At 36.2% G+C, this 24,198-nt stretch overlaps 1 protein-coding gene across 20 annotated transcripts in view; it reads right to left on the bottom strand.

Annotated features, from left to right (window-relative positions):
* Positions 1-1,441: 1,441 nt before the first annotated feature.
* Positions 1,442-24,198, bottom strand: part of KDM6A (lysine demethylase 6A) — a 167,527-nt gene continuing 144,770 nt past the window's right edge. For 10 of the 20 annotated variants that reach the window (XR_011324968.1, XR_011324972.1, XR_011324975.1 and 7 more), the window contains 12 exons: positions 23,261-23,366; positions 22,303-22,508; positions 19,841-19,905; positions 19,664-19,738; positions 17,664-17,812; positions 16,534-16,648; positions 14,275-14,462; positions 12,873-13,014; positions 7,562-7,688; positions 6,476-6,646; positions 4,543-6,213; positions 1,442-4,490 (listed from right to left, as the gene is read on the bottom strand). Coding sequence is in view for 7 of the 20 variants with exons in the window: in XM_069784994.1 (XP_069641095.1) it covers positions 6,157-6,213; positions 6,476-6,646; positions 7,562-7,688; positions 12,873-13,014; positions 14,275-14,462; positions 16,534-16,648; positions 17,664-17,812; positions 19,664-19,738; positions 19,841-19,905; positions 22,303-22,508; positions 23,261-23,366 (1,401 nt within the window). In the remaining 13 variants the exon portion in view is untranslated. Of the gene's footprint in view, positions 4,491-4,542; positions 6,647-7,561; positions 7,689-12,872; positions 13,015-14,274; positions 14,463-16,533; positions 16,649-17,663; positions 17,813-19,663; positions 19,739-19,840; positions 19,906-22,302; positions 22,509-23,260; positions 23,367-24,198 lie in introns of all 20 variants that reach the window. The other 10 variants (XM_069784995.1, XM_069785000.1, XM_069784997.1 and 7 more) reach the window with 5 other exon arrangements.

The following is a 24,198-nucleotide window of genomic DNA, read 5'->3' as shown; positions in this document are numbered from 1 at the left end:
CTTCGTCTTCAGGTTGCACTTGTCCGGGCATCACCCGCATCCCTCCTTTCCTCTGCTGTCAGCACCAGTGCACTGGAGGCAGTCAACACTGGTAAATGCACGGCTGGCTGATCTCCCAGCTGCAGTGCTTCCTCTGTCTGGTTCCCACACTGGCTAAAGCAGCCATGGAAGATTTAGCTTCCCTTCCACCTTTATCTGTTGGCCCCATCTCAGCCGTTAAATTTGTTGGGCCATGACTCTCCGCTACGGATCCAGACATAAACGGCTCTGACCGAGGGAAGCTCAGGCTTAAAAGCCCTCTTCCTAGACCTCTACACCAAGGAACATTTTTACTTGAGCACCTTCCCAGGATCAGGGCAGCAACCAAGGATGAGCACCCTCTTCCCTATCATCTCAGTCAAATCCTTGCGTCTTCCATCTCCCAATCAATAAACGTGTTTGTGGCCAGGATATCACCAACTGTGGAGTCCCCAAGCCTTGCCCACCTTTGTTCCAAGAATCCGTTACACTATGCTGAACTGAGCCAAGCTGTACTCATTTAAGCAAAGGAACATCATTTTAATACTACTTTGAAAGTCCTTCTTCCAACTAGAAAGGCGCAGATTCAGGATACTGTGTCTTTAGGATCAACAAATTATCTGCCATGTAAATTTATGAAGTTTGGGGAATTTTCTGTCACTAGATACTTCTCATTTTCTAGTGACCTTTCTTTAAATACTTCTTACTTACATGGCTACCAACATCACTACTTCTAAAATGTAACCACTGGTAGGACTTCACTTCTCAAAAAAAGCACAGATACTGCTCTCAAGTTATGTACCTAAAGGAAGGCTTAAAAATCAAATACTCTGTTGAATATATTTATGGAAGATCTTAAGTTAAGCTCAGAAACACATTGACTATTCCTTCTCCCCATTTATGGGATCCCTTTGTTGTCAAGCTCCTCCAGGACAGTTCTTGGATTCACAGTTCAGTAGCAAATGGTGCTACTTATTTCTAATTCTCTCTTATCTTTAATTCAACTTTTTACTTTTTTTTTTTAAACACCCACTTATATCTCTGGTTTTGTCTACCCCCTAATAATGGCCCTTTCTATTAGTCCGTACCTTTCAAAAATTCTTGCAATAAATACCACATCTTTGGCCATTTTCATCCTTTAACACTTCCATCTTTAATTTGCCTGCTACAATAACTGGTAGCCACAAGCAAATCAGAATCATTTTCAGTATGGCTCAGCTGTGGAGCTCAAGGGTCCCAAGACAGAGCTTCCCTGCAAAGTCAGTTATTCCCCTCCGTTCGGCTTAGGACTCCCGCCTCCCCCCCCCCCCGCCCAATTGCTAATGCTTGGAAATATCCAGAGATTACAAATGCTTCACTTGCATCATGCGCTTTGTAATTTAAGAAGCAGAAGTGCTTCGTAATAACTACAATTGATAAAATATTAACTTGTGCTTTTTTAATAAAATGAAACAAAAGCATTCTAAATCATAGCAGCTTATAGATCAAAACTGTCCATCGGTTAGGAGCATAGTGTAATTAAGAAGTGTGAAAACTGCAAAATATTAAAACTCTGCAGCAATTCAAATTCATGACAAAACCTTCATGCAGAATGAGCGACACTGCCTGATGCTCTACTGATTTGGTCTACTTGTTCATTGGTAAATACGAATTTTCTTCCTTGGTAATGGCATATCCTCTTTTCCAAAGGGGAAGAAAAGGTACAAAGCCCTTTTGATTAGCACACAGTAGCTCTTTCCCTAGTTAGCAATTATTCTTTTACAGCACTGAGAAACGAGGACTTTTTGTTTACCATTAGTTGAGGTAAGTTATCTTGCTTTTATTTGGGTTTAAGACTACTGTAAAGGAGTAGCTTTTCAGTTGCAGCATGGTTTGTCAAGATTACAATATTTATGACTGCATAAAATACATAAGTAAAAAATTATGATTTTGTAGAGTTTGTTATCAAGAGCTGAGACTTAAATCTTTACAGAACTGCAAATACTGGCTTCCTAACTGCTAGCTGATAATTTTGCTGGCAAGAGCATTTGTTTTGCTTTTCTTTAATCTCGATACCCTTTTGTCCAACTGTTGTAAGAACTAGCAAGAAAGTCATTTATAACTACGGATAGCCTGTTGTAACAGCATTAGACAAGCTGTACCGATTCTTCATTAAAACACCCTTCGTTTGAAACTACAATGTAAGAGGCGATTCTTTTTGTTCAAAGAAACTATCAGCATGCTCTGTGCCTTTAACACTTCACATTGATTACAAAAAATTTAACAATGCAATCACTAACATACCCCACTAATGAGAAATTATGAGAAATTGTTTGATGCAGAACCTTCTGCATCAGTCAATCTGATCGATAAGAAAGCTATCAATTTTGAAATTTAGATTTAATGCATTTTCAAGAAGCTAATGAGAAAGGAGCAACTTAAAATAAATACCATCATTAAAACTGCAAACTGTTACAATGATATATTATAAACTTGTCCTAAATAAACCTAGTGCTTCAAAAATTTACCAGTGAATTTGTATTACAAAATATGTGAAAATACAATAGAATACCACAAAACAACGACCTTTTTTGGGGTCAACAATGACGCCAAGATGATTAGGTCTTAACTTTTTCAATTGTTACTAGAACATATTGTAATATATAAGTTGCAATTTGGTTGAATTCTAGAATATATCCCCACCCAAACTCAAATTCACCTTTTTCATTCCTCCTCTAAAACTAGTGCCAAACTTCCTGTCAAAGCCGGTATTTTTCTTGAAGAGCTTTAAAGTTTAGCCGTTACTTATTTTCTACTACTACATTTTGGCAGCAACTATTTATTGGTCTGTTATTGCAAAAAGTGCAATTTAACAATAAACCAGTCTGAAGGTCATTCTATGTCTTGAGGATACATACCATATATTTCTTTAAAAATAATCATACTTTTGTAAGCAATACTTTACAGTAGACACCTCAAATCTACCATAGATGTAAAACTTAAAACGAGAAAAATTTAGTCTCTAAATCTTTATACACATTATTTATATTCGAGTTTCTATATATATTATATATATACACAAGCACAAGAGTATATATAAAATATATATAATCAGATTCAAAAAAGAACAAAAACTGGGCACTGTACATAAAATCTTTTTAAAACTCAAACAATAGAAAAACTTTAAACATTAAACAATTTTAATAAAAGTTTCTGTACAATGCTAAGCAGTTTTATTTACATATAGAAAATGTAATAGGAGTAGTGTTTGAAATTACAGAACTCCTTAAAATTTCAATGGCAGGTAATCTGGAAAAAATAACAGCATTCCATTCACAAATATTTTCAAGCAATAAATATGTATTTATAAATAGTGTAAATTTACATCAAGATTAGAAACAAAAATCACAAATCTGAAGTTTATTCCTTAGTCTATGTGCAACCCATTTATCTTTGTGACTTGGCTGTTAATTGTTTTAAATTTTATTTAGGAACCAAAAGTGTAACCGTCATGGTTTCAAAACAAGACAGAAAAACATAAAAGCAGTAAAAAATTTATATCACCTAACTCTTCACATTAAAAAAAAAAAAAAAAAAAAAAAAAAGTTGCCCAAAGAAAGACTTAAAATTTCTAACTACCTTACAAAGAAATGACCAGCTAAGCTAGTACTTTTTCCAAGGGAAATTCTGAAGGGGAAAAATGGATGAAACCAACTCATCAGCCCAGAAACAGAGAAATACAAAAGAGGTGGTCTTCAAGTCAGTAGTCTGTATAATGTTGCCAGTTTTGTCAGATATATACAAAACATGGAATTATTTTTTGAAGTACAGCTGGATGAGCTTTATTTGTTTTGAGTTCTGGAGTAGGAGGCAGTGCTCTCTCCTGTCCAGTTGGTTGACACTCCGCACTTGGAAGGTTGCATAGACACAGCTTTCAGCCAGCAGCCTTACGGGATAGCTACAAAAATCAGTGGTGCAGAACTGGGTCACTTCCTGAATATCAGAAAAGTTTTCATTTAATGTCCATGAAAAAATGTCAAGATGAGGAGGATGGCAATGGAGGAGCCTGAAAAAGAAAACATTAAATTACCTTTTCTACAAGGGTGTAAAACTCAGTTGTTTAACCAAGACCTGCACAAATTGTAACCATGAGAGTTTAAAGTCACACACACTACTCTTTTTACACTTCAGGACTCTTTCTAGTGGATACTGGCATTTTCTTCCAACTTAAGTCAAATACAACGTGCATTTTATGACTACTCTGCATTAGGATTTTGCCTATGCTGCAGACTGGAGTATGCTGTGGGGATGTCTGTGTTAATACAATGTGAGCTGCCAAAACAAGTCCCACTGCTGCAGCAAAGAGCTCCATGTGGGCTCAGTATAGATGTATCTTTATATATGCTAAAACAGGGATTCTCAACCTGTTTACCAGTGGTGGTGGTGGGGGAGGGATTGTCCATTTGTGGCTTCTCCAAATGCCTTGCAGCCTACTTTTTCTTTTTTTTTCTTCTTTTTCTCTTTTTCTTTCCCTCCCCCCTCTACCTAAACAACAACATATAACTCTGAAGTTAGGATATCTGTGGAAAGGGTCTCAGGTTCTCTGACAAACGGACAAAGTTGTTTCGGGTTGGGTTTTTTGTTTTTTTTTTTTTTTTTTTTTTTTTTAATCCTGGAAGACAACACCAGAGTGCCTGATGAGTGAAGCAAGCTAGATGTCTTGTTCCTGCCTGCTTTCAGGAGACAAGGTCTAGAAGATACCTAACTATTTCCCAATATTATACTTTGTGGTATTACCATCAAAAAACCCGAATCTTTGTTGGCATTTCCTTCTCCTCTTTTCCTGCTCATCAGTCCTGTCATGATGTGGAATCCCTTCAAGAAGCTACTCACAGTCTTTAAAGACACTTTAAATCATATGATAGTACCCACTTATGAAACAGTAACACTAACTGATCCTCACGTTTGCTCACAATACTTCACCCCAAACACAAAGACTCTTTGTTAGGCCTATTGCACCTTTGCCATCTGAGATTATCTTCATCCTGTGACTTGTAACAAAGTTTAACTCTTCTAGATGAGAGAGAAGTCACCTTTAGGCTATGACTCTTCTCAGTTGAGATTGTATCCCCTTTAAAAGAAATGAATGTGCACACCAATTTCACAAGAGAACAATTATTAACCCCCCCTTAGGGCTGCAGGTATAGGCTTTGGTAGGGGAGGGAGCTACTCACAGGTTGAGAACCCTTGTTCTAGGGACAATATCATCAGTGTTACCTATATGATGTTATAAACACAGACAACAAAACACCCCTCCCTCCCCGCTCTTTTCCATACAGAAATGTTCTTGCCCATTTCCACTCAACTGGATGACGTATCTGAGAACAGGTGTTTATTTATATGCTTTTCTGTAACAGATCATCACTTCGAAATTGCAGTATTTCACAAACTACAATGACAATGGGCTCCTAGAAGTATGAATTGAAGTTCAACCACCTCAGGCTCTGTAGGACCAATGAAGAGAATTAAATTCAGAGGACATGGTCCTGCACTCTTGCCAGCCTCTACTGCTGAACCTTGAGGCCTCACCTCAAAAGGTCACAACTTATCATGCTACATGATAGCATTACATGAAATAGTTGTCTAAACATACATTTTCTGCGGCACCTGGAAATGAATCAAAAGGCACAGCCGTTTCTGGGCTGTTGCATTTAATGCAACACAAAATTCTCATAACGGTTAGTCCAATGTTTGTCTCCTTTGACAGAAAGGCAAGTCTTATAAATAAATCCAGCATCGCTTTCACTGCGATTACAAACAAGCCATCTTTGCCTGAAACAATGAAACCTGGGTGAAATGTTAGGACAGTTGTGCTGACACAGTTCAAAGCAGGAGGCTGCCATATATAGCACAAAGCTATAATGGCAAAGAGGCTTTTTGCTTTAAATTGAAATGCAAAGGAGGCCCCAAGCCAAATGACAGAACTGTTTGAGAGCATCCACTTGCTAAGCAGAAGGACAGTGCTGCTTTGGGAGGGGATGGGTGAGGAAGGGGAAGGAAGGGGTCTGAGTGCATAGGATGCTCTGCTGCTATACTGACTTCATACCACAACCAATGTATTAGAGATGCTCTTGAACCTGGTGCTAGTTTCTCCAAGCTTCACTGTCCTGATTCTTCCCATCTCCATCTGATCCAGTTATGGTCTTCAGGTGATCTCTATTGGATTTTTAAAGCCACAACTTTATGAATTGTAACATCATACTTTTCCTGAAAACTCAGCGGTTATGTTGTGCAGTAAGTTACTGTACTATTTCACATAATTCTGACTCTTCAGCGTTTTGTTCTGTAAATATCACACACAACCCATACCTCCATTTGAATCAGAAAGTCCATGGCACTCATACAGTGGAGTACCAAGACAGTCTACAACTGCTTTACAAATAATGTATTTATGCACCCACTTATTAATTTGACTTACTAATGTAAATTGATCATAGACTTGCATCAAGTCCTCCATTTTGTACTGTTCTAGCACCACAAAATTTTCCAGGTTCGTGCTTATCTTTCGTGCACAGTCTTGGCAATGTACGACATAGGTCTTTCGAGAATTGCTCTCACTAGTGACAAAAAGCAGATCAAAGACTTCCACCTGTTAGATAGGAAACAGAAGAGCAACCATTACAATTTAATTTTTTAGAAGTTAAACCATGTAAACGGTATTTTCTTCAACATTTACAACCTTACCTTGTGCATGCAAAGAGAAAAATTAGATTTGTTCGGGGAAAATCTATCCTCCTAAGGCTCAGGCAGAGAAGTGAAATACTGTAAAACCACTAACATTACATTGTGGATGTCTGGATGAGCAGCGCTATGGGAAAGCTTTTGGTCAATATTGACAAAAGCAGGATTCATACTCTAACTAGGGGTTACTCAGTAAGGTGGACATTTATAACAAATATACCTAATTTTCCTTTTTAAAATTTGTCTGCAAAAGAAATTCATGATTTATTTCCTTACTACTCAGTCACATGCGCATCCTGCCCAGGAGGCTGAGTCAGAAGATAACTAGAAACTGATATTCAGGGGGTAGGAAAATTTTATTTTCTTTTATGCTTCATGAAAACTATTACCCAATACTTTAAACAAACTATTAACAGGAAGTAGAATAAAAAATTTCAGGAAAAAAGGTATGTCCTTAAATTCTCTCTCTTTTGGGGATGTTGTTGACTTCTAAAATGAAGACAGATACACCTTTAAAATGAAGCTCAGCAGATCAAATAATATGCAGGAAGGGATAACAACTCTTTATAATAACTGAGAATTGAAAATCGACCTAGTGAATAACAGTACTGTGGAAGAGACTGCAGCAAAATACAGCCTATGTCTAGAAAAACAGCTTGATAAGCTCTTTGAAGACAGTACTGCATCACATATATGTGCTTACAGCATACAGTAGCTGCTGCAACTTAAAAGCAAAACTAAAATAGCAACAATAGCAAAAGACAGGACAAAATTTAAATACATATTATAGTAGTACACAAGCCCAACACATATTTTTACTGACCTCACAAATGCTACAGTAATGAGCTGGCTCGTCCTTTGCTCGCCCATGCCAGACAATCTCTTTTCCTGCAGCAATTAGAGCTTCCCTCAGTGTCTGACACTGTTTGAGAGTTCTTAACAGGCAGTACCTGCAACCAAAATCAGCTGTATATTAAGTTCAATATTCAACTTTATAGCAAGATTCAAGTAGGCTTAAATTTCTTCCAAGACCCTGTACTTGGAGTTTCCTCTTCCTCTGGGATTTCAGAACAGCTGACTAATAAGAATCACTGGACTCATGACTTAGGTAGAAGTTAGACCACATGCTTATGGACCTCTGCATAGATTTGCTCAATTTCACTACAGCCCCTTGCCCTGCAAACAGGCTGCGTCTTTCATTTTTGACTGGAATGCACGAATGGCCTTTTAAGCACAATAAACCAATGTGTTTTCAAAAGCAATTAATGTATTTTATTTTGAACTATGAATTTATCAGCAAAAAGTCAGTTTGAACTGCCAAGTTCAAAATAACTGTTTACATTTTGTGTAAATGACTATAGGCTAATCCAAGGAACCGTTTTAACTAACATCCTAAAAACCTTGTTGCTTCCTCAGCACTACTGAACTTTCAGTCATCCAAAGTCTGAAAACCCAAGTTCTGACGGGAATCACTCTACACACAGTGGAAATAAAATCTATCAACAGGTATCTTCTTCCGTGTAAAAGGAAAAAGAATAGACAGGTTGATATTAGAAAAGGAAGTCCCTTCATAGGAAAAAAAAAACCCCTAACATTGAAAAAAACAAGTACAATTTTAACACTTATTTTATGAATGAAGAAAAAAACTGGTCAAATGTCAAATTAAAATCAACAATTCCATGCCATCCTTCTGTAAAGGATAAAAAAAAAACCAAAAACCTTCACAGTTTTATACAGTTCTCTTCTGTACTGGAAAATCTAACTTGTTTTCTAGCATTGTATGAGCTACGTACATACCCATAAAAAAATTGGCAAAATAGGTCGCCAGATTTCTAAATTACAATGTTATTTACAATAATTTTTAGCTCTCAGCTATCCTATTTATTTGAGCTGCAGCCTTTACAGCCTTTAATTTTCTCCTCCACAGGGTGGTTATGTTACACACTCATTAGATGCAGAAGGAAGATTGAAAAAAAACATAAGGGGAGGAATAAACATTGGACGGAAAACAAAGTGCTCAAGAGTTCTATCAAAATGTTTTCAACTTGATCCTTCTCCCATTTTAAAACCTTAAACATGTAAGATATATGTTCTGTATTTTTTCAAAAAATGTTTCTTTCATGCTTTTCCAAGTAGTTAATAAAATCTTAGGCTTAGAGATACTCTTCTCTTGATGTTTTATACTCAGACTGTTCATCTTCACTAAAAACACGTCTATGGCTTCATTAATACCCTGACTGTAAGAATAATGCAAAACTGAAAGCATGTTTCTCCATTAAACATCGTATTTTCATATACCGAATTTCAAGAAAATTAAACAGCTCATTTAGCTGTAACTCCTTCAACACTTTCAAAGTTCAATGTTAAAGGGACTTATGATGCTAAGGCCAACCGTATGTGATAGATCATGTATTAATTCACTTGAGTGTTGGGCTAATGTGCTTCTGACAAGCTCAGTAACTTTGGTAGAGCATTCTTTTATGCAATACTGCCCAATTTCAAACAAACTCAAAAGCTACCATTCTTCTCTTCTGCTGTTATCTGGAAAAGTCTTTGGGTATGCCAAAGAGCAACTGGAAGCACATCTGCACACTTGCCACCATTGTTCTCCAGTCTTGACTTCCAAAGAATTTTCAGAGTTTTCTAGTGTTACAGTTGTGAAAAAACAATTGCCCAAAATATAACCCACATATAACACTGCTGCAACGTTTGCCAAATTTGCAACCAAAGCCAAAAACAATAGCTAGAAGGTGAGTTCCCCCTCCTTAGATAAAATTCAGATCCTAGTAGTGGCACTTGAAAACGTAAATGTTAACTATTTCATGCTATCAAAGAATGGGAGAAAGCATACAAACCACCACTTTGAAAATGCACCACAATTTCCTAAAGTTTGGGAAGCCTAAAGCAAGTCAAAAAGGTTTCTAGCAGTCACATTGTGTAAGATAAACGGTGTCAGCTTTTAGTATTGTAGGCCTGCTTTTATTCTTGTACAGTGAGAACTCGGTTAAAAGAAAATCTAAGACCATAGCTCTCCCTCAATGTTTTTCAGGTATGGCATCAAGAGTATGAGTAAATCATGTCCAGCCAAATTCAAATATTTAAGAGAAGAAGATTTTAAAATGGACATCATCCTGATTTATTCTAGAAGAGCAGTGAGAAACCTGTTTGAATATTTAGATATCCAGTAAAACTTTTCGAATTGTGGAGACCATCCCAATAGCAATGCAAAAATGACCTCTCTGAATCTTTCAGTTATATAACTTCCCTACTGATACTGAAATATATTTTATCTGGCTTCGCGATTTTGTGCAAAATAATTTCTCCCATGTCATGTTCTTTTACGTTTCTAAAACTGGTTTTGTAAAAGAACTTAGTATTTTGGTTACTTTGGAATTATTTTTTTAAGTGTTTATTACTATGTTCCTACTACCTAAAATTCTTCTCTTCCCCAGATGCATTTGTAAAAGTCCTTCTAGCTTCCATCTAAGAGGTTTGCGGTTAATTTTTCTTTTCTTGAGGGTGGTGCTCCCTTAGTCAAGTTTTAAATCATTTTGTCTGCCTGTGTTCCTGCTCATGATTCTACTGTTAATATTAAATCTTTAAGAAACATCTAATGAGAAAGTTTCAGTTTTTGCTCTTTATCTTTCATCTAGCAAGACAGCACCGAGTTGCACATTAACTAAAAATATAAGGAGGCTTCAGACTTCTTCCAAAAGCGAAGTTTCCTTCTATTATTTTTTCCCCTACTACTATTCTATTTCTTTTCATCATTAATCTGGTTCCCAATATTTATATGCATGCTTAAATTTTAGTTTACTGCCTCTGTAGTGGTTACTCTCACATAACCCAGTAAGGCATATTTGTATTTATCTTTCAAATTGGAATTACAAACTACTTTTTATAATTTTCCAAGAGCTATTATTTTGTACTATTCTGATACCTAAGAAGCCCCAGAGACAGAAGTCAAACTACCTAAACAATTCAGGTATCTTAGATGTGCAATTTCAGATACAGACCTGTATTTGGCAAAAAGGTGACAGCTGTGTCACTGATATATTTTTTTCTTGATGACAAATGAAAAGTCAGCTATTCAAGATGAAATTCAACCAGCTGTATCAGAAACCACTCTTTCTCAAGTGTTTTTATACACATGCATACACATACACACATATATATAAACATACAAATGTCTGTATTTTGTACATATTAAAATCCAGGAGCAGTGGACAATAGCTACTTGCCAGCTGGTACTATTTTCCTGCAGACAAGCGGTCCACAGGAAAATTATGCAACTGCATAATCATGAAGGAGATCATGAAGATTTCTGCATTTCCAGTATGCTTACAAAGCCATGGTCAGATACTAGACTGTGTATTCTGGTGACACCCGTTTCTATTAACAGCTATACCATAACTACAGAAGTGACCACAACAAAGAGTTATCTCGGGTTACTGCTACTACATGTTACAAGCCAGAGCTCATCGCTGGATCTTCTTCCCCTCTGCACACATAGCATGGAACTTGGGATGTGGCTGACAACTAACTTGAATGGAGGGCTTAATCCAAGTACACTGGAAATGGTTTCAGTAGGCTGGAAAAAGCAAATGTATGCAAGACTTAAGTTTGTATCTGCTCAGTCATGTTTTTTCTCCTTTTAAGCCTAAACCATGGCAAAAACCCCCAAACTTGTGCAAATGCAAAATACAAGTGCCAAAATATTGAAATCATGTTTTGCCAAAAACATTCCAGAACTGCTTCAAGCTTTACAATAGATGCCTGCTAAGCTTGGGAAGATATACATATGAAGATAATTGTGAAATAAGTTTGTGGGTTTGTTTGTTTTGGTTTTTTTTAAATGGACTTTCTGGCTTCCTCCCTCCCACACCCTGCTTCTTTTCCCCGTTTCTCATTTTTAACTATTCAGTTTCTCCTCTCCCTTTTATGACAGCTGGCATTGTGAATATGAGCACTAATGGCTTAACTGAAGGGGCACGACTGTCAAGGCTTCAGCAAAGATTTTCTTTCCCCTAGATATTAGTTACTAGATTTTAAGAAAGTATTCACACATAAATGGTATTCCAAAAACTAGCTTTATGGTGACTACAAACCTCCCTGTCTTCGACTTCCAACATTCTTGGTCCTTACAAAGTTACCATTTCACCAATTCCACCATTCTGCAACAGATATTCAAGCTTAAATTCCTACTGTAAAAAGGAGTCTCACTCAGATGTCACCAATAAGTCCTACTGGGGGGGGGAAATAAATTATTTTTCTTTGCCCTTCCTTTGCAAGTTAACCCACCCATTTTTTTAAAGGTCCATTTCAATGCAAATTATAAAAGGATTCAATGCTTGTGGATCCAGTAGGTTGGTAAGACTAAAAAGTGCTCACGCTAGAAGCTCTTTGGTAGGCTTAAGGAAAACAAGAGACTGCTGCTACCAGAGTATTCTCCTGACGAGTAATTTGCTTTGGAATTCATTCCTCCACTTTGTTTAGGACAAACCTATGATATATGCTGAAATGTCCATTCATTCCTCAACCTAGGTTGCAATATTCCTAGCCTGGAATATTCCTGCATTTTGGAATATGCATATGAGAAATGTCACTAAACTCAATTACCGTTTTACACATCAATTAATTCATTGTTCAGAAGAGCGAGCAAAGGGAAGGAGGCTTTCAAATTCCTACTCACCTTTATTTAAAACATTTATACTGGATCTCAAAATGACAGTGTGTGAGCACTAACTAGAGGTTCTAGAAATGTAAAATTAAGTTTAACCTTGCTGTAAAAATGATCAAACATCCAAATTCTAGTATTTGGGTTGGTGACCTAATTTCATTGTTTCTTATGTACCCTGAACAGCTTTTGTCATCTAAGTCAACTGTTTCTGTAAACTGCTATATTAAGTCTATAGCATTTTTAACGAAAAATTTAATTAGATCACTCTAAAGCTATGCCACAATAACATCAAATAAACAATAAAATTAATGGTATCTATAAATGGATTCTTTGAAAAACATAAAATATTTTTGGCTTGATTCTCAAAAACAGAGAGGATTACTTACAAATCAACTATTGTTTCATGCTTGAAGAGGAAAAGGGTACAGTAAATGTTCAAATAAATAGAACTTACTTTATCATTTCAAAAAGCTTTGGATCTGAGACCTTGATATTTCGAGCCATGTTCCATGAAAGATGAACCATGGGTACTATGGACTTTACACTCTGCAGTTTATTCCACTCGTACCGTTCCACTGCCAATTTATATTGACAGGCTATACAAAAACAAAATTACAAAAGCAATTATTCAAGTTAAGAAATAAGTATCAAGTGCAGCCAAAGTAATCTGATTATAATAAAAAAATTACACCTTTTAGGGCTAGATTAAACTTCATTTGCAATGACCCATTCATTCCAACTAGACTTGAATTCTGTAAAATTACTCTTTAAAAATTGTATTTATGATGCTAAAAGAATGCACAATGCTACAGCAGTAACTATCTGTGAGAACAAGTTACTGACAAGTCTTCAATTTCTATGGTGAACAGAGAGCAATATTTCAAAAAGGTTTACTTAATAAATTTTCAAGTATTTCAGATTTAAAAAAAACAACTAAACTTGAAATGTCTGCATCTCACTTTATTTGCTCTTTACCATAATTTCACAATGCTATGGTGTATATAATACGTCTTGAAAAGGAAGACTGCACCTTGAGAGATTTGTTGCAGTAAGTCAGACTTTTTCATTAAGCAGCAGCGTACTCACCCTGCCCTTTTTTAAAAAAACATTCTACAAAATCTACTGCAACTTAATAAGTGAGCTCTGTATTGGTCAGTCATACAATCCTGGATATATACTATTTATTGCACCATAATGAAATAAAGACACACCTTAAACTATTTAAGAAAACGGGAGTTCTTTGAAAATACATTCTCTTCAAATGCTTGACAGAAGCTCATTTTAGCTATGAAATTTCCTTCCATTCTCACATCTAAAAACCTTCCAACACCATGGTTCAAAACTAAAGACTTCCAAAGCAGTACGTCTGAAAAACCTAATACTCCTTTATGAATAAAATTTTACAACTGTTCGCATTTCCTAATGCTTTTACTAAAGAGCAATTAGGTATCTGTTGTCCTGAAAAAGTTAGACTGGACAAGTCCTTAAACTCATATGTAAGCTACAGCACAGTCTGCTGAGTAGAACAAATTTTGAGAGACAAAGTTAAAAATGGCCTACAAGACAGAGTGTATAAATTAATATAAACATTTTATTCTGCTAGTATTTGCTATACAACTGTAATTTTTACAAACCCATTAAATGAACGAGCGCGAAGACTGCATTCTTGCTCTTTCTATTCCTCTTACCAATGGAATTATTTAAAGCTTCAACACACCATGTTTTAAAATACAGTATGTTCATTTTTTTTAATCTAGTAAAGCATGGTAAATTAGTAAGAAATGACAGGTTCTGTGGCATATGTAGTATAATATTACCTAATTATGTAGTTCACCACAGGCACTATTCAACCATACCTGTAAGAGGGCCAACATTCCACGCAATGTTGTTGCACCAGCCGATAGCCTGAACCCAATGAACAGTGCCAGCATTTATCCACACTAAATCCCCTGGTCTTTGAATAAACCTATAAACTGGGACATTGGCTTCATACAAATCTTCCAAGTTTGGCCACCAAGATCCCATGAGGAAATTCATATTATTCCTGAAACAACAGGAAAAATAAAGTCTTCAGCATTTATCAGCAGACATATTAGTGGTTGATACTTCAACAAAATTACCTGTAAAAACCGATCATCACAAAAAATGCTTTCTGCATCTAATCAGTGACCTGGGAGGACTAGCCAAAAGGAAACTTTCGTCTATAAAATTCCTGATCCTAATTCCATATTTCACATCCTGCATACATTAAAACACTTAACCATCTAGCTGCCCATGTGAAGTCAGTTTATGGCTTCCAGTTATGTTCTTTAAGTTTCCCAGTATTTTATTAATGCTGAGGCAGAGAAATCCTTGGTCAGATCTAGCATGACACTGCTGCTGCTTTTTTAACCAGTGCCTGATTTTATATACAGGCCATACCAGCTCTTAAGAATGCTTTCTGTTTTGAACAACGCCAGCCAGGTACTCGTACTGTCACTGTACACACGTGAAGCTTGTCCACACAAGCAGCAACCTGTTGGCACCATCTCAACTGTGATCCACAGGTCTATGCTATATTCAGCCAAGAAATGTCGACCCACCTGAGAAGCACGAACAAACACCTCCATATGGATTTCCTAAGCGTGAACTCTTCCACTATAGTCATGCAAAATACATACGTCTCTCCCATACTTATCCCAATTTTATACTGTACCACGGGAGATCCTTCACAATTCATAGTTTTCAAAGAAAATTCAGTGCCTCTGTCAGGCACTCTAGACATTTTATGAGGTTACCAAGATCTTAGTTTCTCTGTCACCCTTAGGGACAGTGTCATGTGGGTAAAAGGCATGTTGTCATAGAGACGCAATTGCATCAGTGGAATTACATTGAGATGGCTCATGTTTGTAAAGGTGGATGAAATAAGAAAGGTTGTCAGTAGACTGGCAGAAAATACAGAGTACAGAGACACCGAGATGAATTTGCAGAACTCTGGAAAAGTTCTGAAGGAAAGTCAAGAGCTTAGTCCAGTTTTAACTGGGCTAGGTAAGAAAAAAAATTCTCCCGTAAGATCAGCTTCAGAGGCTACTGCTTGAATACTAGCATGATCAGGGGATGCAATTGCTCATATAATTTTTTTTTATTTTGGGGGGGTGGGGGTAGGGTGGTGGGCATAAGGGGGTGCATATGCATGTGTGTGTGTTTTGTTTGTTTTTAAAGCATCCACTCAACACAAGGCACAACACAGAAACCCCAGTCTTAGATATGGTTGAGTATTTCCCCAACGGTCAGTGCACCTCAACTTTTCCAGCAAGCTACAAACACATAAGTGTATGCAAAGCATGCCATGACATGTCCTGAGGTCTAAGTAAACTAAGCTCTCCCTCTAGATGCAGCAAGAAACAATGCCAAAACACCAATTACTCTGTACTCGCTTGGGTACAACATGTACATTAATCATAATAAAGATTAACAGCATATATCACCAGGAAAATATTTTACTCCATCAGTCCTAAAAAAACAAAACAAACCCCCAATTCCTTCACCCTCAACTTTTTTCTGTCACTCCACTGCAGTAGCCCTAGAAGCCATTAGAAAAGCATCACCATTTGGTAATAGTAGAGGTCAGCTTTAATATGCATAATACAGTGCCCAGATAAACAGTAAGGACTACGATGGATTTTCTGATATGGAAATGTTACTACTAAGAAAACTGGATTGGTGCCACATAATACACATTGCTAGCAGGCAGCCTATGCTTATAGTAAATTTCTGATCCCCCTTAATGCATAAATTTGAATCTTGAACCTAGATGAGCATTTGCTACTACCAATCTCTCACTTCTCATATTACCTTCATTCCTGTGTTCGAAAAAACAAATAACAGACCTAACGCTAATTTTTGAGAGCAAAGCTATCACAGGCAATCCAAGTTTCTGTACACTGTACAAATGTCATATTTTGTATAAATTCTAAATTTTCCATTTGATTTGTTTTAAAAGACTTTTCTGACTACATGGAAAATCTGTAAAATAATGTCCTCTTACACCACCCTCAGTGATTTTCCCCACTTAGGTCTGAGAAAGACACAAAGAACTTGATAAAAATAGAGGAAAAACAGCACGCCCAGCTTACTTTTCACAGAAGTCATTCATGACACCCCAATAACTTTCAGGGACGACAAACCATTCACAGTCACCTGGACCAATATTTATATTTACTGAACAAAAGTTGTTATTTTCTTGATGACCTGAAATTTAGAGAAGAATACACACACTTTATGTAAGGCTGATCTATCAAAATGAAGCTATGAAAATGCAAAGTTACAATTACTAAAAACCCCTACATCATAGTTTAAGTATTAGTACATATTTTTATATGACACTTACACACACTATTTAGGTGCTCCATGGTTTTAAGAAATGCAATTAAACTACCAGTGACAACAGAATTCTGCTTTTGTTAGTTTGTGGAAAATGAAAACCCGGAACTACCAATCTTGTGAATCTGACCAATACTTCAGCAGTTCCCTTTCTGTAGAAATAAATGCTTCAAGATGCTAAAGCTTAGATTTTGTGTTTTATGATAGCTCTTGACAGTCCCAGTCAGGAGCAAAACTTCATGACTTCAGGCACTGAATAGACAAGTAGTAAGAAAACCTGTCCCAAAGAGCTTTCAAAATCAATGTAGAAATGCCAGTATTTTATCTTCTTTTGACAGCTGGAAAACCGAGCCATAATCCCTAATGGAATTTTCTAAAGTTGTACTTCAGAAAAAACAGACCCTGAAATTTAGTCCAGATCCCTCATGTCTCAGTCCACTGCCCCAACACAGCACTATTCATTATGGAGGATTGAGTTCTATCCTCAGACAATAAAGAATCTAAAAAGTCAAAGTATACTGATTTCTATGATTGCACGAGACCTACTTCGGAAACCTGTAAAAATCTTCAAGGCATGTAAAATACAAATACTGTCCAAGGATATTAACCCATCCTCTTTGTCCTCTTAAAGAATTCCGCATTGCATGCAAGAGGTTAGTATAGTAATTTCCTAGCACTGCAGAAATCCAGAAATTTCCACTATGAGGTAATTTAGCACTTCTTACACACAGAGTTCAGTTATACAAGAAATTAAAAAAATAATGAGTATGTACAATTTTATCACGTTTAGGCATGCTGTAAGATACGGAAAATCTGCAGTGCAATTAAATCAATATTACAGGAGTAGAACCTGATTTTTTTCGTGCAAAGAGATTATACTCACCTGGTGTTCTGCTTCCTGGAACCTTCATGTACAACTGCACTGTGTTCATGCCCAGGATGGTATGACCAACATGGCTTAGAAGATTTCCTGCTGATACCACACGTACAAAAGCAGGAAGTTTTGTCAGTTCATGGAGTTGCAACTTCCACCTGCAGCAAAATAGCAAATCAACAAACTGTGAATCCCTAAAACTCTTAGAAGAGTTTGGGAAATACAAACATTTTCAAAAATTTGTTAGCATAGGAGATAAAGGAGCAGACAACCTACTGCTATATAACTTAGCATCTCTTAAGAGGGAAGTTGAGACAATGCAATACCCTTACTTGACAGTTACAGAAATTTAAAGGACAATTTCATTTAAGGGTGAGCTAAAAGCCAGGGTGACTCACTCTCGCAGTTAGCCAGTCTGCTGCTATACTGCCAGAAAATTCTGCTTGCAATTTACGCCTCTGTGTACATCTTTTCCAAGTGAAAACGGAGCTGTGCTCTCCCCACACTCTAAGCCAGCCAGTCAGAAACTGTTAACCATGCTTTCAAGAGCCAAATGACACGATGCTACAACATATGTCAACAAGACTGTCTAAATATACCCTAGCCTGTGCACACAATTGTTGTGACCAAGAACGAAGTTAACAACATGCATGTGCTACAGAATTGAATACCTGCATTAAGAAAAAGACAGATCTTCAGACACAAAAATCCCAGGACTTAAGTGTGGAGCTCTGTAATGTCACCCAGGTGTCTGTGTTACTCTTCCAATTTCAAAATATTTCCAAATATAATCGCAAATCTGACAGGCTCGTTGAGGGGAAAGATAATTTGCAGCAAAAGCTGAGACTGCAGATCATAAGATCTGGCACCCTGGGATCCTACCAGAACTATTTAAAGTATCAAAATCCAATTCCCTATGAGCCTCAGGTTAGTTATGCTTAGGTTAATTTAAAGTCTCTCTTCCAATGGTTTGCTCAGAGTGCTAGTTTATTAGCAACAATTTTGTATCTACAGATAGATTTTTCTTTAGAAAAAAAATAGCATCAGTATTTAAAATTTTATAACAATCTCTGATCACATACATATATACACGTATTGACCTTTCAGTAACTACACCACTAAAGACTTCAGCATCTTAAGTGGGCCTTATTCCCCAGTTTCAAACACCATAACCTTTTCTTCTGCTCTAATGATTGAAGTAGATCAGAATTTTTGTACTGTAGCTGGCATGACTGGCAGCCTAGACATGCTGGATCTTTTACAGAAATACATACTAACTAGAGATTGAACCAAATAAAAAATTATTACTGGTCAATAAAACCATGCTTTCAGAATATTTCTAATACTTTCTGATGTTTTTCTGAGCTACCTTCATCTACTCACAGAAGGATATGTAGTCTAAAGAATACTCAATTTATTCCTTATTTTTTTTAGGTTCTGGGAGAGGTATCATGGTTTATCCACAGGTAAGCATTGGTCTGGTCTTTACTACATATTTTGAACCCTGTTCCTGGATAGAGAAGCAAGAGCTATGAAAAAGTGGAAGCAGACAGGATGACAGTAGGAATAAAAGGAAAAAAAAAAACAAGTAACAAAAATCCAGACAAACAAAAAAGAAAAAACATCTAATCTTACAATTTCTGTGCAAAGACTGAAAACTTGGTATTGTCAGAAGTAATTAAAGTTGTAAACAATTTAAAGCCTCAGAATGAAACAAAGGGAATGTATTAGAAGGAAGTCTACAATGAACATTTTCTGATGGATGTTTGAGTTAATTTCTGGAAAAAAATAAAGATCCTGGAAAGAAAAGCTTGAAAAGAGATTTTATAGTGAGAAGGATTCATAACAACAGTTTAAAGACCAAAGGTAACAATTTCATTGTGGAAATGGGGTGTGCAACTGGAATTGGGTTTATCAACAGACTGATGTCTGAGAAGAATGCATTGGTTTTCCAGAAGGAGTATCATACTGTAGAATACCACTGTGAGGAGACACTGTAATCAACTTACTTTTTGTCATCTGACAGGTCAATATTGGTCCCAAACTTGATTGTTTTAAAAGGTCCTCTTCTCCTCCTCCCAGAGCTGCAAATACAGAAAATAAAATAGGTGAACGTGAAAATGGGAATGATGTAAAAAACCCACATAAAACCAACTACAGAATTATCACAGTTATACCACACTTACTTATCCGAAGATGTGGATTCATTATCTGAGTGGTCCTTGTGGTGACTCTTCTTCTCATTTTCCTCCTATAAAATGCAATTGTGGAAATGCTTTTCTATATATGTAAATATACATAAAAGTAAGAATATTTATAAAATATATAGGTATAAAGCGATAACATGTTCACATATATAGGTATAAAGTGATAACATGTTCACAGAGATAAGCACACTTGTTTCAAGATGCGGGTGCAATCTTTAAAATACCTGTATCTAAGATTTTATGTCAATATTACTGTTAAGAAAATTTTTTAAAAAGTTGTTAGTCAAAAGCCATTGCAAACAATTCTTTATGACTACAAATTCAGCAAGGCTCAGGGCAGGACAACAGAAAATGTCTACAATGTAAACATTTTTGCTAGCCTACATTAGAGTTACAAACGAGTATATTGGTTTGCTTCATTATGCAGGTGAACTGGAATCCAGTCTTAAGGAATACTGTTAACTTTTTCAGATTAGAACATTTACCTTCCTTCAAAGTCAAGCAGGTAACCAGATATGAAACTGGAATGAATAGTATTTATGAAATTAATTTTATAAAATCCATTATATAAAATCTTTTGAATTTTTCATAGCCATATGCTATTTTAGCACTGCAGTAGCTAGGACCATGACTAGTGGAAAAAATCTAACCATATTAAATGATGTAATCTGATCTTCTTAGCAGAGTGCTCAAAACCCTATTCTAAAGACTTCTTTTTTGGCAAGTATATGGACACAGAAGGAAAAAAACTAAGATGAAAAGGAGGAAAGAACTGCCTGGAGGCTATTCAAAGATCTCTGGCTTTGAATGGGATTGTTGTTAAATCTCAAAGTGCCCTATGTACCTGAGAAAGTCTTATTCATCCTTTGAATGAAGGACAAAGAGAAGCAAAAAGGAACCTAGTGATGATAGATTTATCAAATACTGCAAGACATGTTAGAAAAGCAATGTAATAGTTGTTAGGAAGGAAAAAAAAAAAAAAGAAAAAGAAGAAGATCACTTAGGGCAAGCCAAGAGGACTGTGTCTGTAGAAAGAAGAAACGAAGCTTTCATTTGAACACTGTGAAAAGTCACCTAAGGACAGGTCAAAGCAATGTTAGGCAAAGGACACATGTACACTGTCTGATTTCCAAGGGAAAAATGAAAATCATCATTCTGAAAATTATTTTATATATTGCATTTTTACCACCAATTTGTAACAGAGAAAAAAAAAATCAGAAAATCCTGCAGTTCACTTCTTGGTGCAAATCCAAAGCTGAGGCTTTGCTGCTGACAAGCTGGTATGTGATCAATTACATTTGTTATTAAACGTGTATATATAACGTTCCAGTGAAGTAATGTTCTCCAGCCCCTTTGGAATGATGTACAAGAATACAGTGGTGGTGCAACTGTTCAAAGGGCACTAGAAAACTTCAGTCGATATCCTACTTAAATTTATTACCACTGCAAAGGAAGAAAAATCCCATTTATGTCCCAAGCTCTTGAAGACTTCAGTGCTCCCCACTTCCCAACAGTATTCCTGTTTCTTTTCCCCCTGTATCAGGCTCGCTCAAAACCATGACTACCGTCCCTTCTCTTTTCTTTGACTACCGATTAATTCCTTCATTTCTAATCCTCTCCTCTAATGCCCAAAGTTTAAATCTAGAAATTCTCTTTCCTTTCTTACTGAAACCATTGCTGTTTCTGTGTAATGGCACTGAAAACTGCAACAGTCAATTCCCCACATTGGTGTTTATCCTGTTTTCTAATTAACAACTGGTCGAGAATATCTTTGTTGTCTTAGTTCCACTTTAGCCCAATCTTTTTTACAACACCAGATAATATAAGCCTCCGAGGAGGGCCCACAGCTAATTCCAAGGATGTGCTCACTACTTCAGCAAAAATATTAAAAACTAATAACAATAAAATAACATTTCAAGCATTTCACTCTCTCATATGTCTAACAACTTCTAAACTAAATAGAAACTGTTATGTTTGGTACCCAACAAAAGACAAGTATGAGTGTAAACTTCTAGTAAGCCACATCCAAATTAATTCAGAATATTATGAAGAACAAAGAAAGCCGATTTCAAAGCGTGTGTGAAATTCGAAGCAATACAAGTTTAAAAAAACCCAAACATCCTAAGTGCTAAATATTTTAATACAAATTTTGACATTATTATATGAAAGCTTAAGCTAACAAGCTTGTAAAGTATGTAATAGCCAGGAGTTTTACATTAAGAAAATTAACTTTTACATTAAGCATTTGGGAGGAACACCCTATATACTGTTTGACCCTCTATTCAAAACAGATTTTGTAAATTTACCTGTGCTCTTCATGCTAATGGAAGTGTCTCCTTTTCCTTTACAGCTTCCATTTGTTTTCAATAGCCATTATTAATTGGTTCCAGAGTTGGTATAAAGTTTGTGAATTATAACTTAAATAATAACAATGGACTTACCCTTAAAGACTCCTGGAATGAGGAGGCCTGGTACTGTGCATATTTAGCAATTGTTGTATGAGATCTACTGCTTTCACAACGCCAGATTTTCTTTGTTCCAGTGGGGTCCCAGTTTTCATCCGCTGGCTGCAGTAGTTGTGTCCTTACTTCTACTATGTGTTCGTTATTTGCTTCTACCAACGTCTTAGTAGAGAAGAGTCCTAGATCTAATAAATAGGAATAAAATTCATAAATGAGTTAAAATATAACAGAGTTTCAAGAAAATTAATACTTAAAGTTATCTAAAGGGTTACACTAAAGCATTCCCCCCCCCCCCCCCCCCCCCCCGCCTTCATAACACAGGCCACCTGTAGGTTAATAATTAACACTCGTGATTAATGCTCAAAAAGCTTTTCTGCACACAACAGTAGAAGCTTAGGAAAAAACTTGGCAGCTACTGTATAGACTATATTCCAAGAAACATTTTACATGCCTTGTGCAAACAAATCTGCAAACAATTTTTAAATCTATTACTAATAAAGTATTTTTCAGACCAGAGTTTTATGAATGCACTTCCATCATATAACACATTTCCTACCAGCAATGACAGTTTTTCTATCTACAGAGTTCAAAACATTGTACAGCATCAGATTATAGATCTTTAAATCTAAGTACAAAGACTTGTAGCCATAGTTTTCATAGGAAAAAAGTCTATCTGTAAGCTTCCATATCCACAGCTCAGTTCCTCTCTGCACACAACAAAATCTGCTGGATTTGGGGGGATTTTTTTTTGGAGATGATCAAGATTAGAAACAGCAGCAAACTGAGAAATGACACATTACCCTAATTACTTGGAATACACAAGTAATACTGTATTACAGAAATAAAATATTCACTTTTAAGAACTGAGAGACTTCTTTTTAAAAAACACATATTTTTTTTCCAAAGTAAAAAAAAACACCATACAACATAAACTTACCTAATTTAAGCGCTCCAGCAAGGCCACGTATTACAGTAACAGGGTTGTTTGGATTTGTACAAAATTGATGTAAAGGTGGAAAGAAAGCATCTCGTTTATTTTCCAACTGTAAAATTATAATGGAATATTAGATGGCAGATGAATTTAGACTCCTTATTTGTAAAATAAAAAGATTAATAAAAAAAAAGATAAACAACAGAAAGAAGACAGAATTTTCTCCATTTCCCTGCACTATGGGGAATGAACAGCTACCTCATACAACTCTTTCCATAGTAAAAGCTGGGTTCACTCCTGAAATTAATTTGTTACTGCAATTTATTTCTTGGCATGAATTATTCCCAGGTTGCCTTGGCTTTTGCAACTCAGGTTTCCTGCAGTTTATTTCTTTATCTGACAATAGCCTTGTACATTCCCTAAATCTACAGAATTCTCTGAAGAGCAAGATAATATACTAACTTTCTTTTTAGAAGTCAAAAAAGCTAATTCTACAGATAATGTATACAAGAAACAGTATAATAAAAAAGACTACTCTCACAGTATATCTCATGTTAACCAGAAAGGCTGATTTGGTTTTCTTACGCTTTTGTGCACCTATGACCTCAATTTTATGCTCTAATCTCCCCCATCTTTTTTCTTTTTTTTTTTTTATTTTATTTAAAATTGTTGTGCATCTTTTAAAATGCCCAAGACATCTCTTTCAATAAACAAAACACAATACAGAGTTCCCAAATCCTGCGACCCACGCTGGCACATCTACGCAGTATGCTGCAGCACGATGACTTAGCAGCTTTGTATGGACTCAACAAAGCTGTGACGAACTTTTAATAAGGTAATTAATTCAGATGCAACACTTAGAGAACAGTTGGAAGCACTATTGCTTCCAAATTAATCTAGCTCTCGGGCAGAATCCTTGTGCAGTATCAGACCAAAGCGCCAAC

The sequence above is a fragment of the Haliaeetus albicilla genome, chromosome 6, assembly GCF_947461875.1.
Source record: "Haliaeetus albicilla chromosome 6, bHalAlb1.1, whole genome shotgun sequence".
NCBI lineage: Eukaryota > Metazoa > Chordata > Aves > Accipitriformes > Accipitridae > Haliaeetus > Haliaeetus albicilla.
Note: the sequence above shows the minus strand (reverse complement) of the source record. Positions and strands in the feature narration are given on the sequence as shown.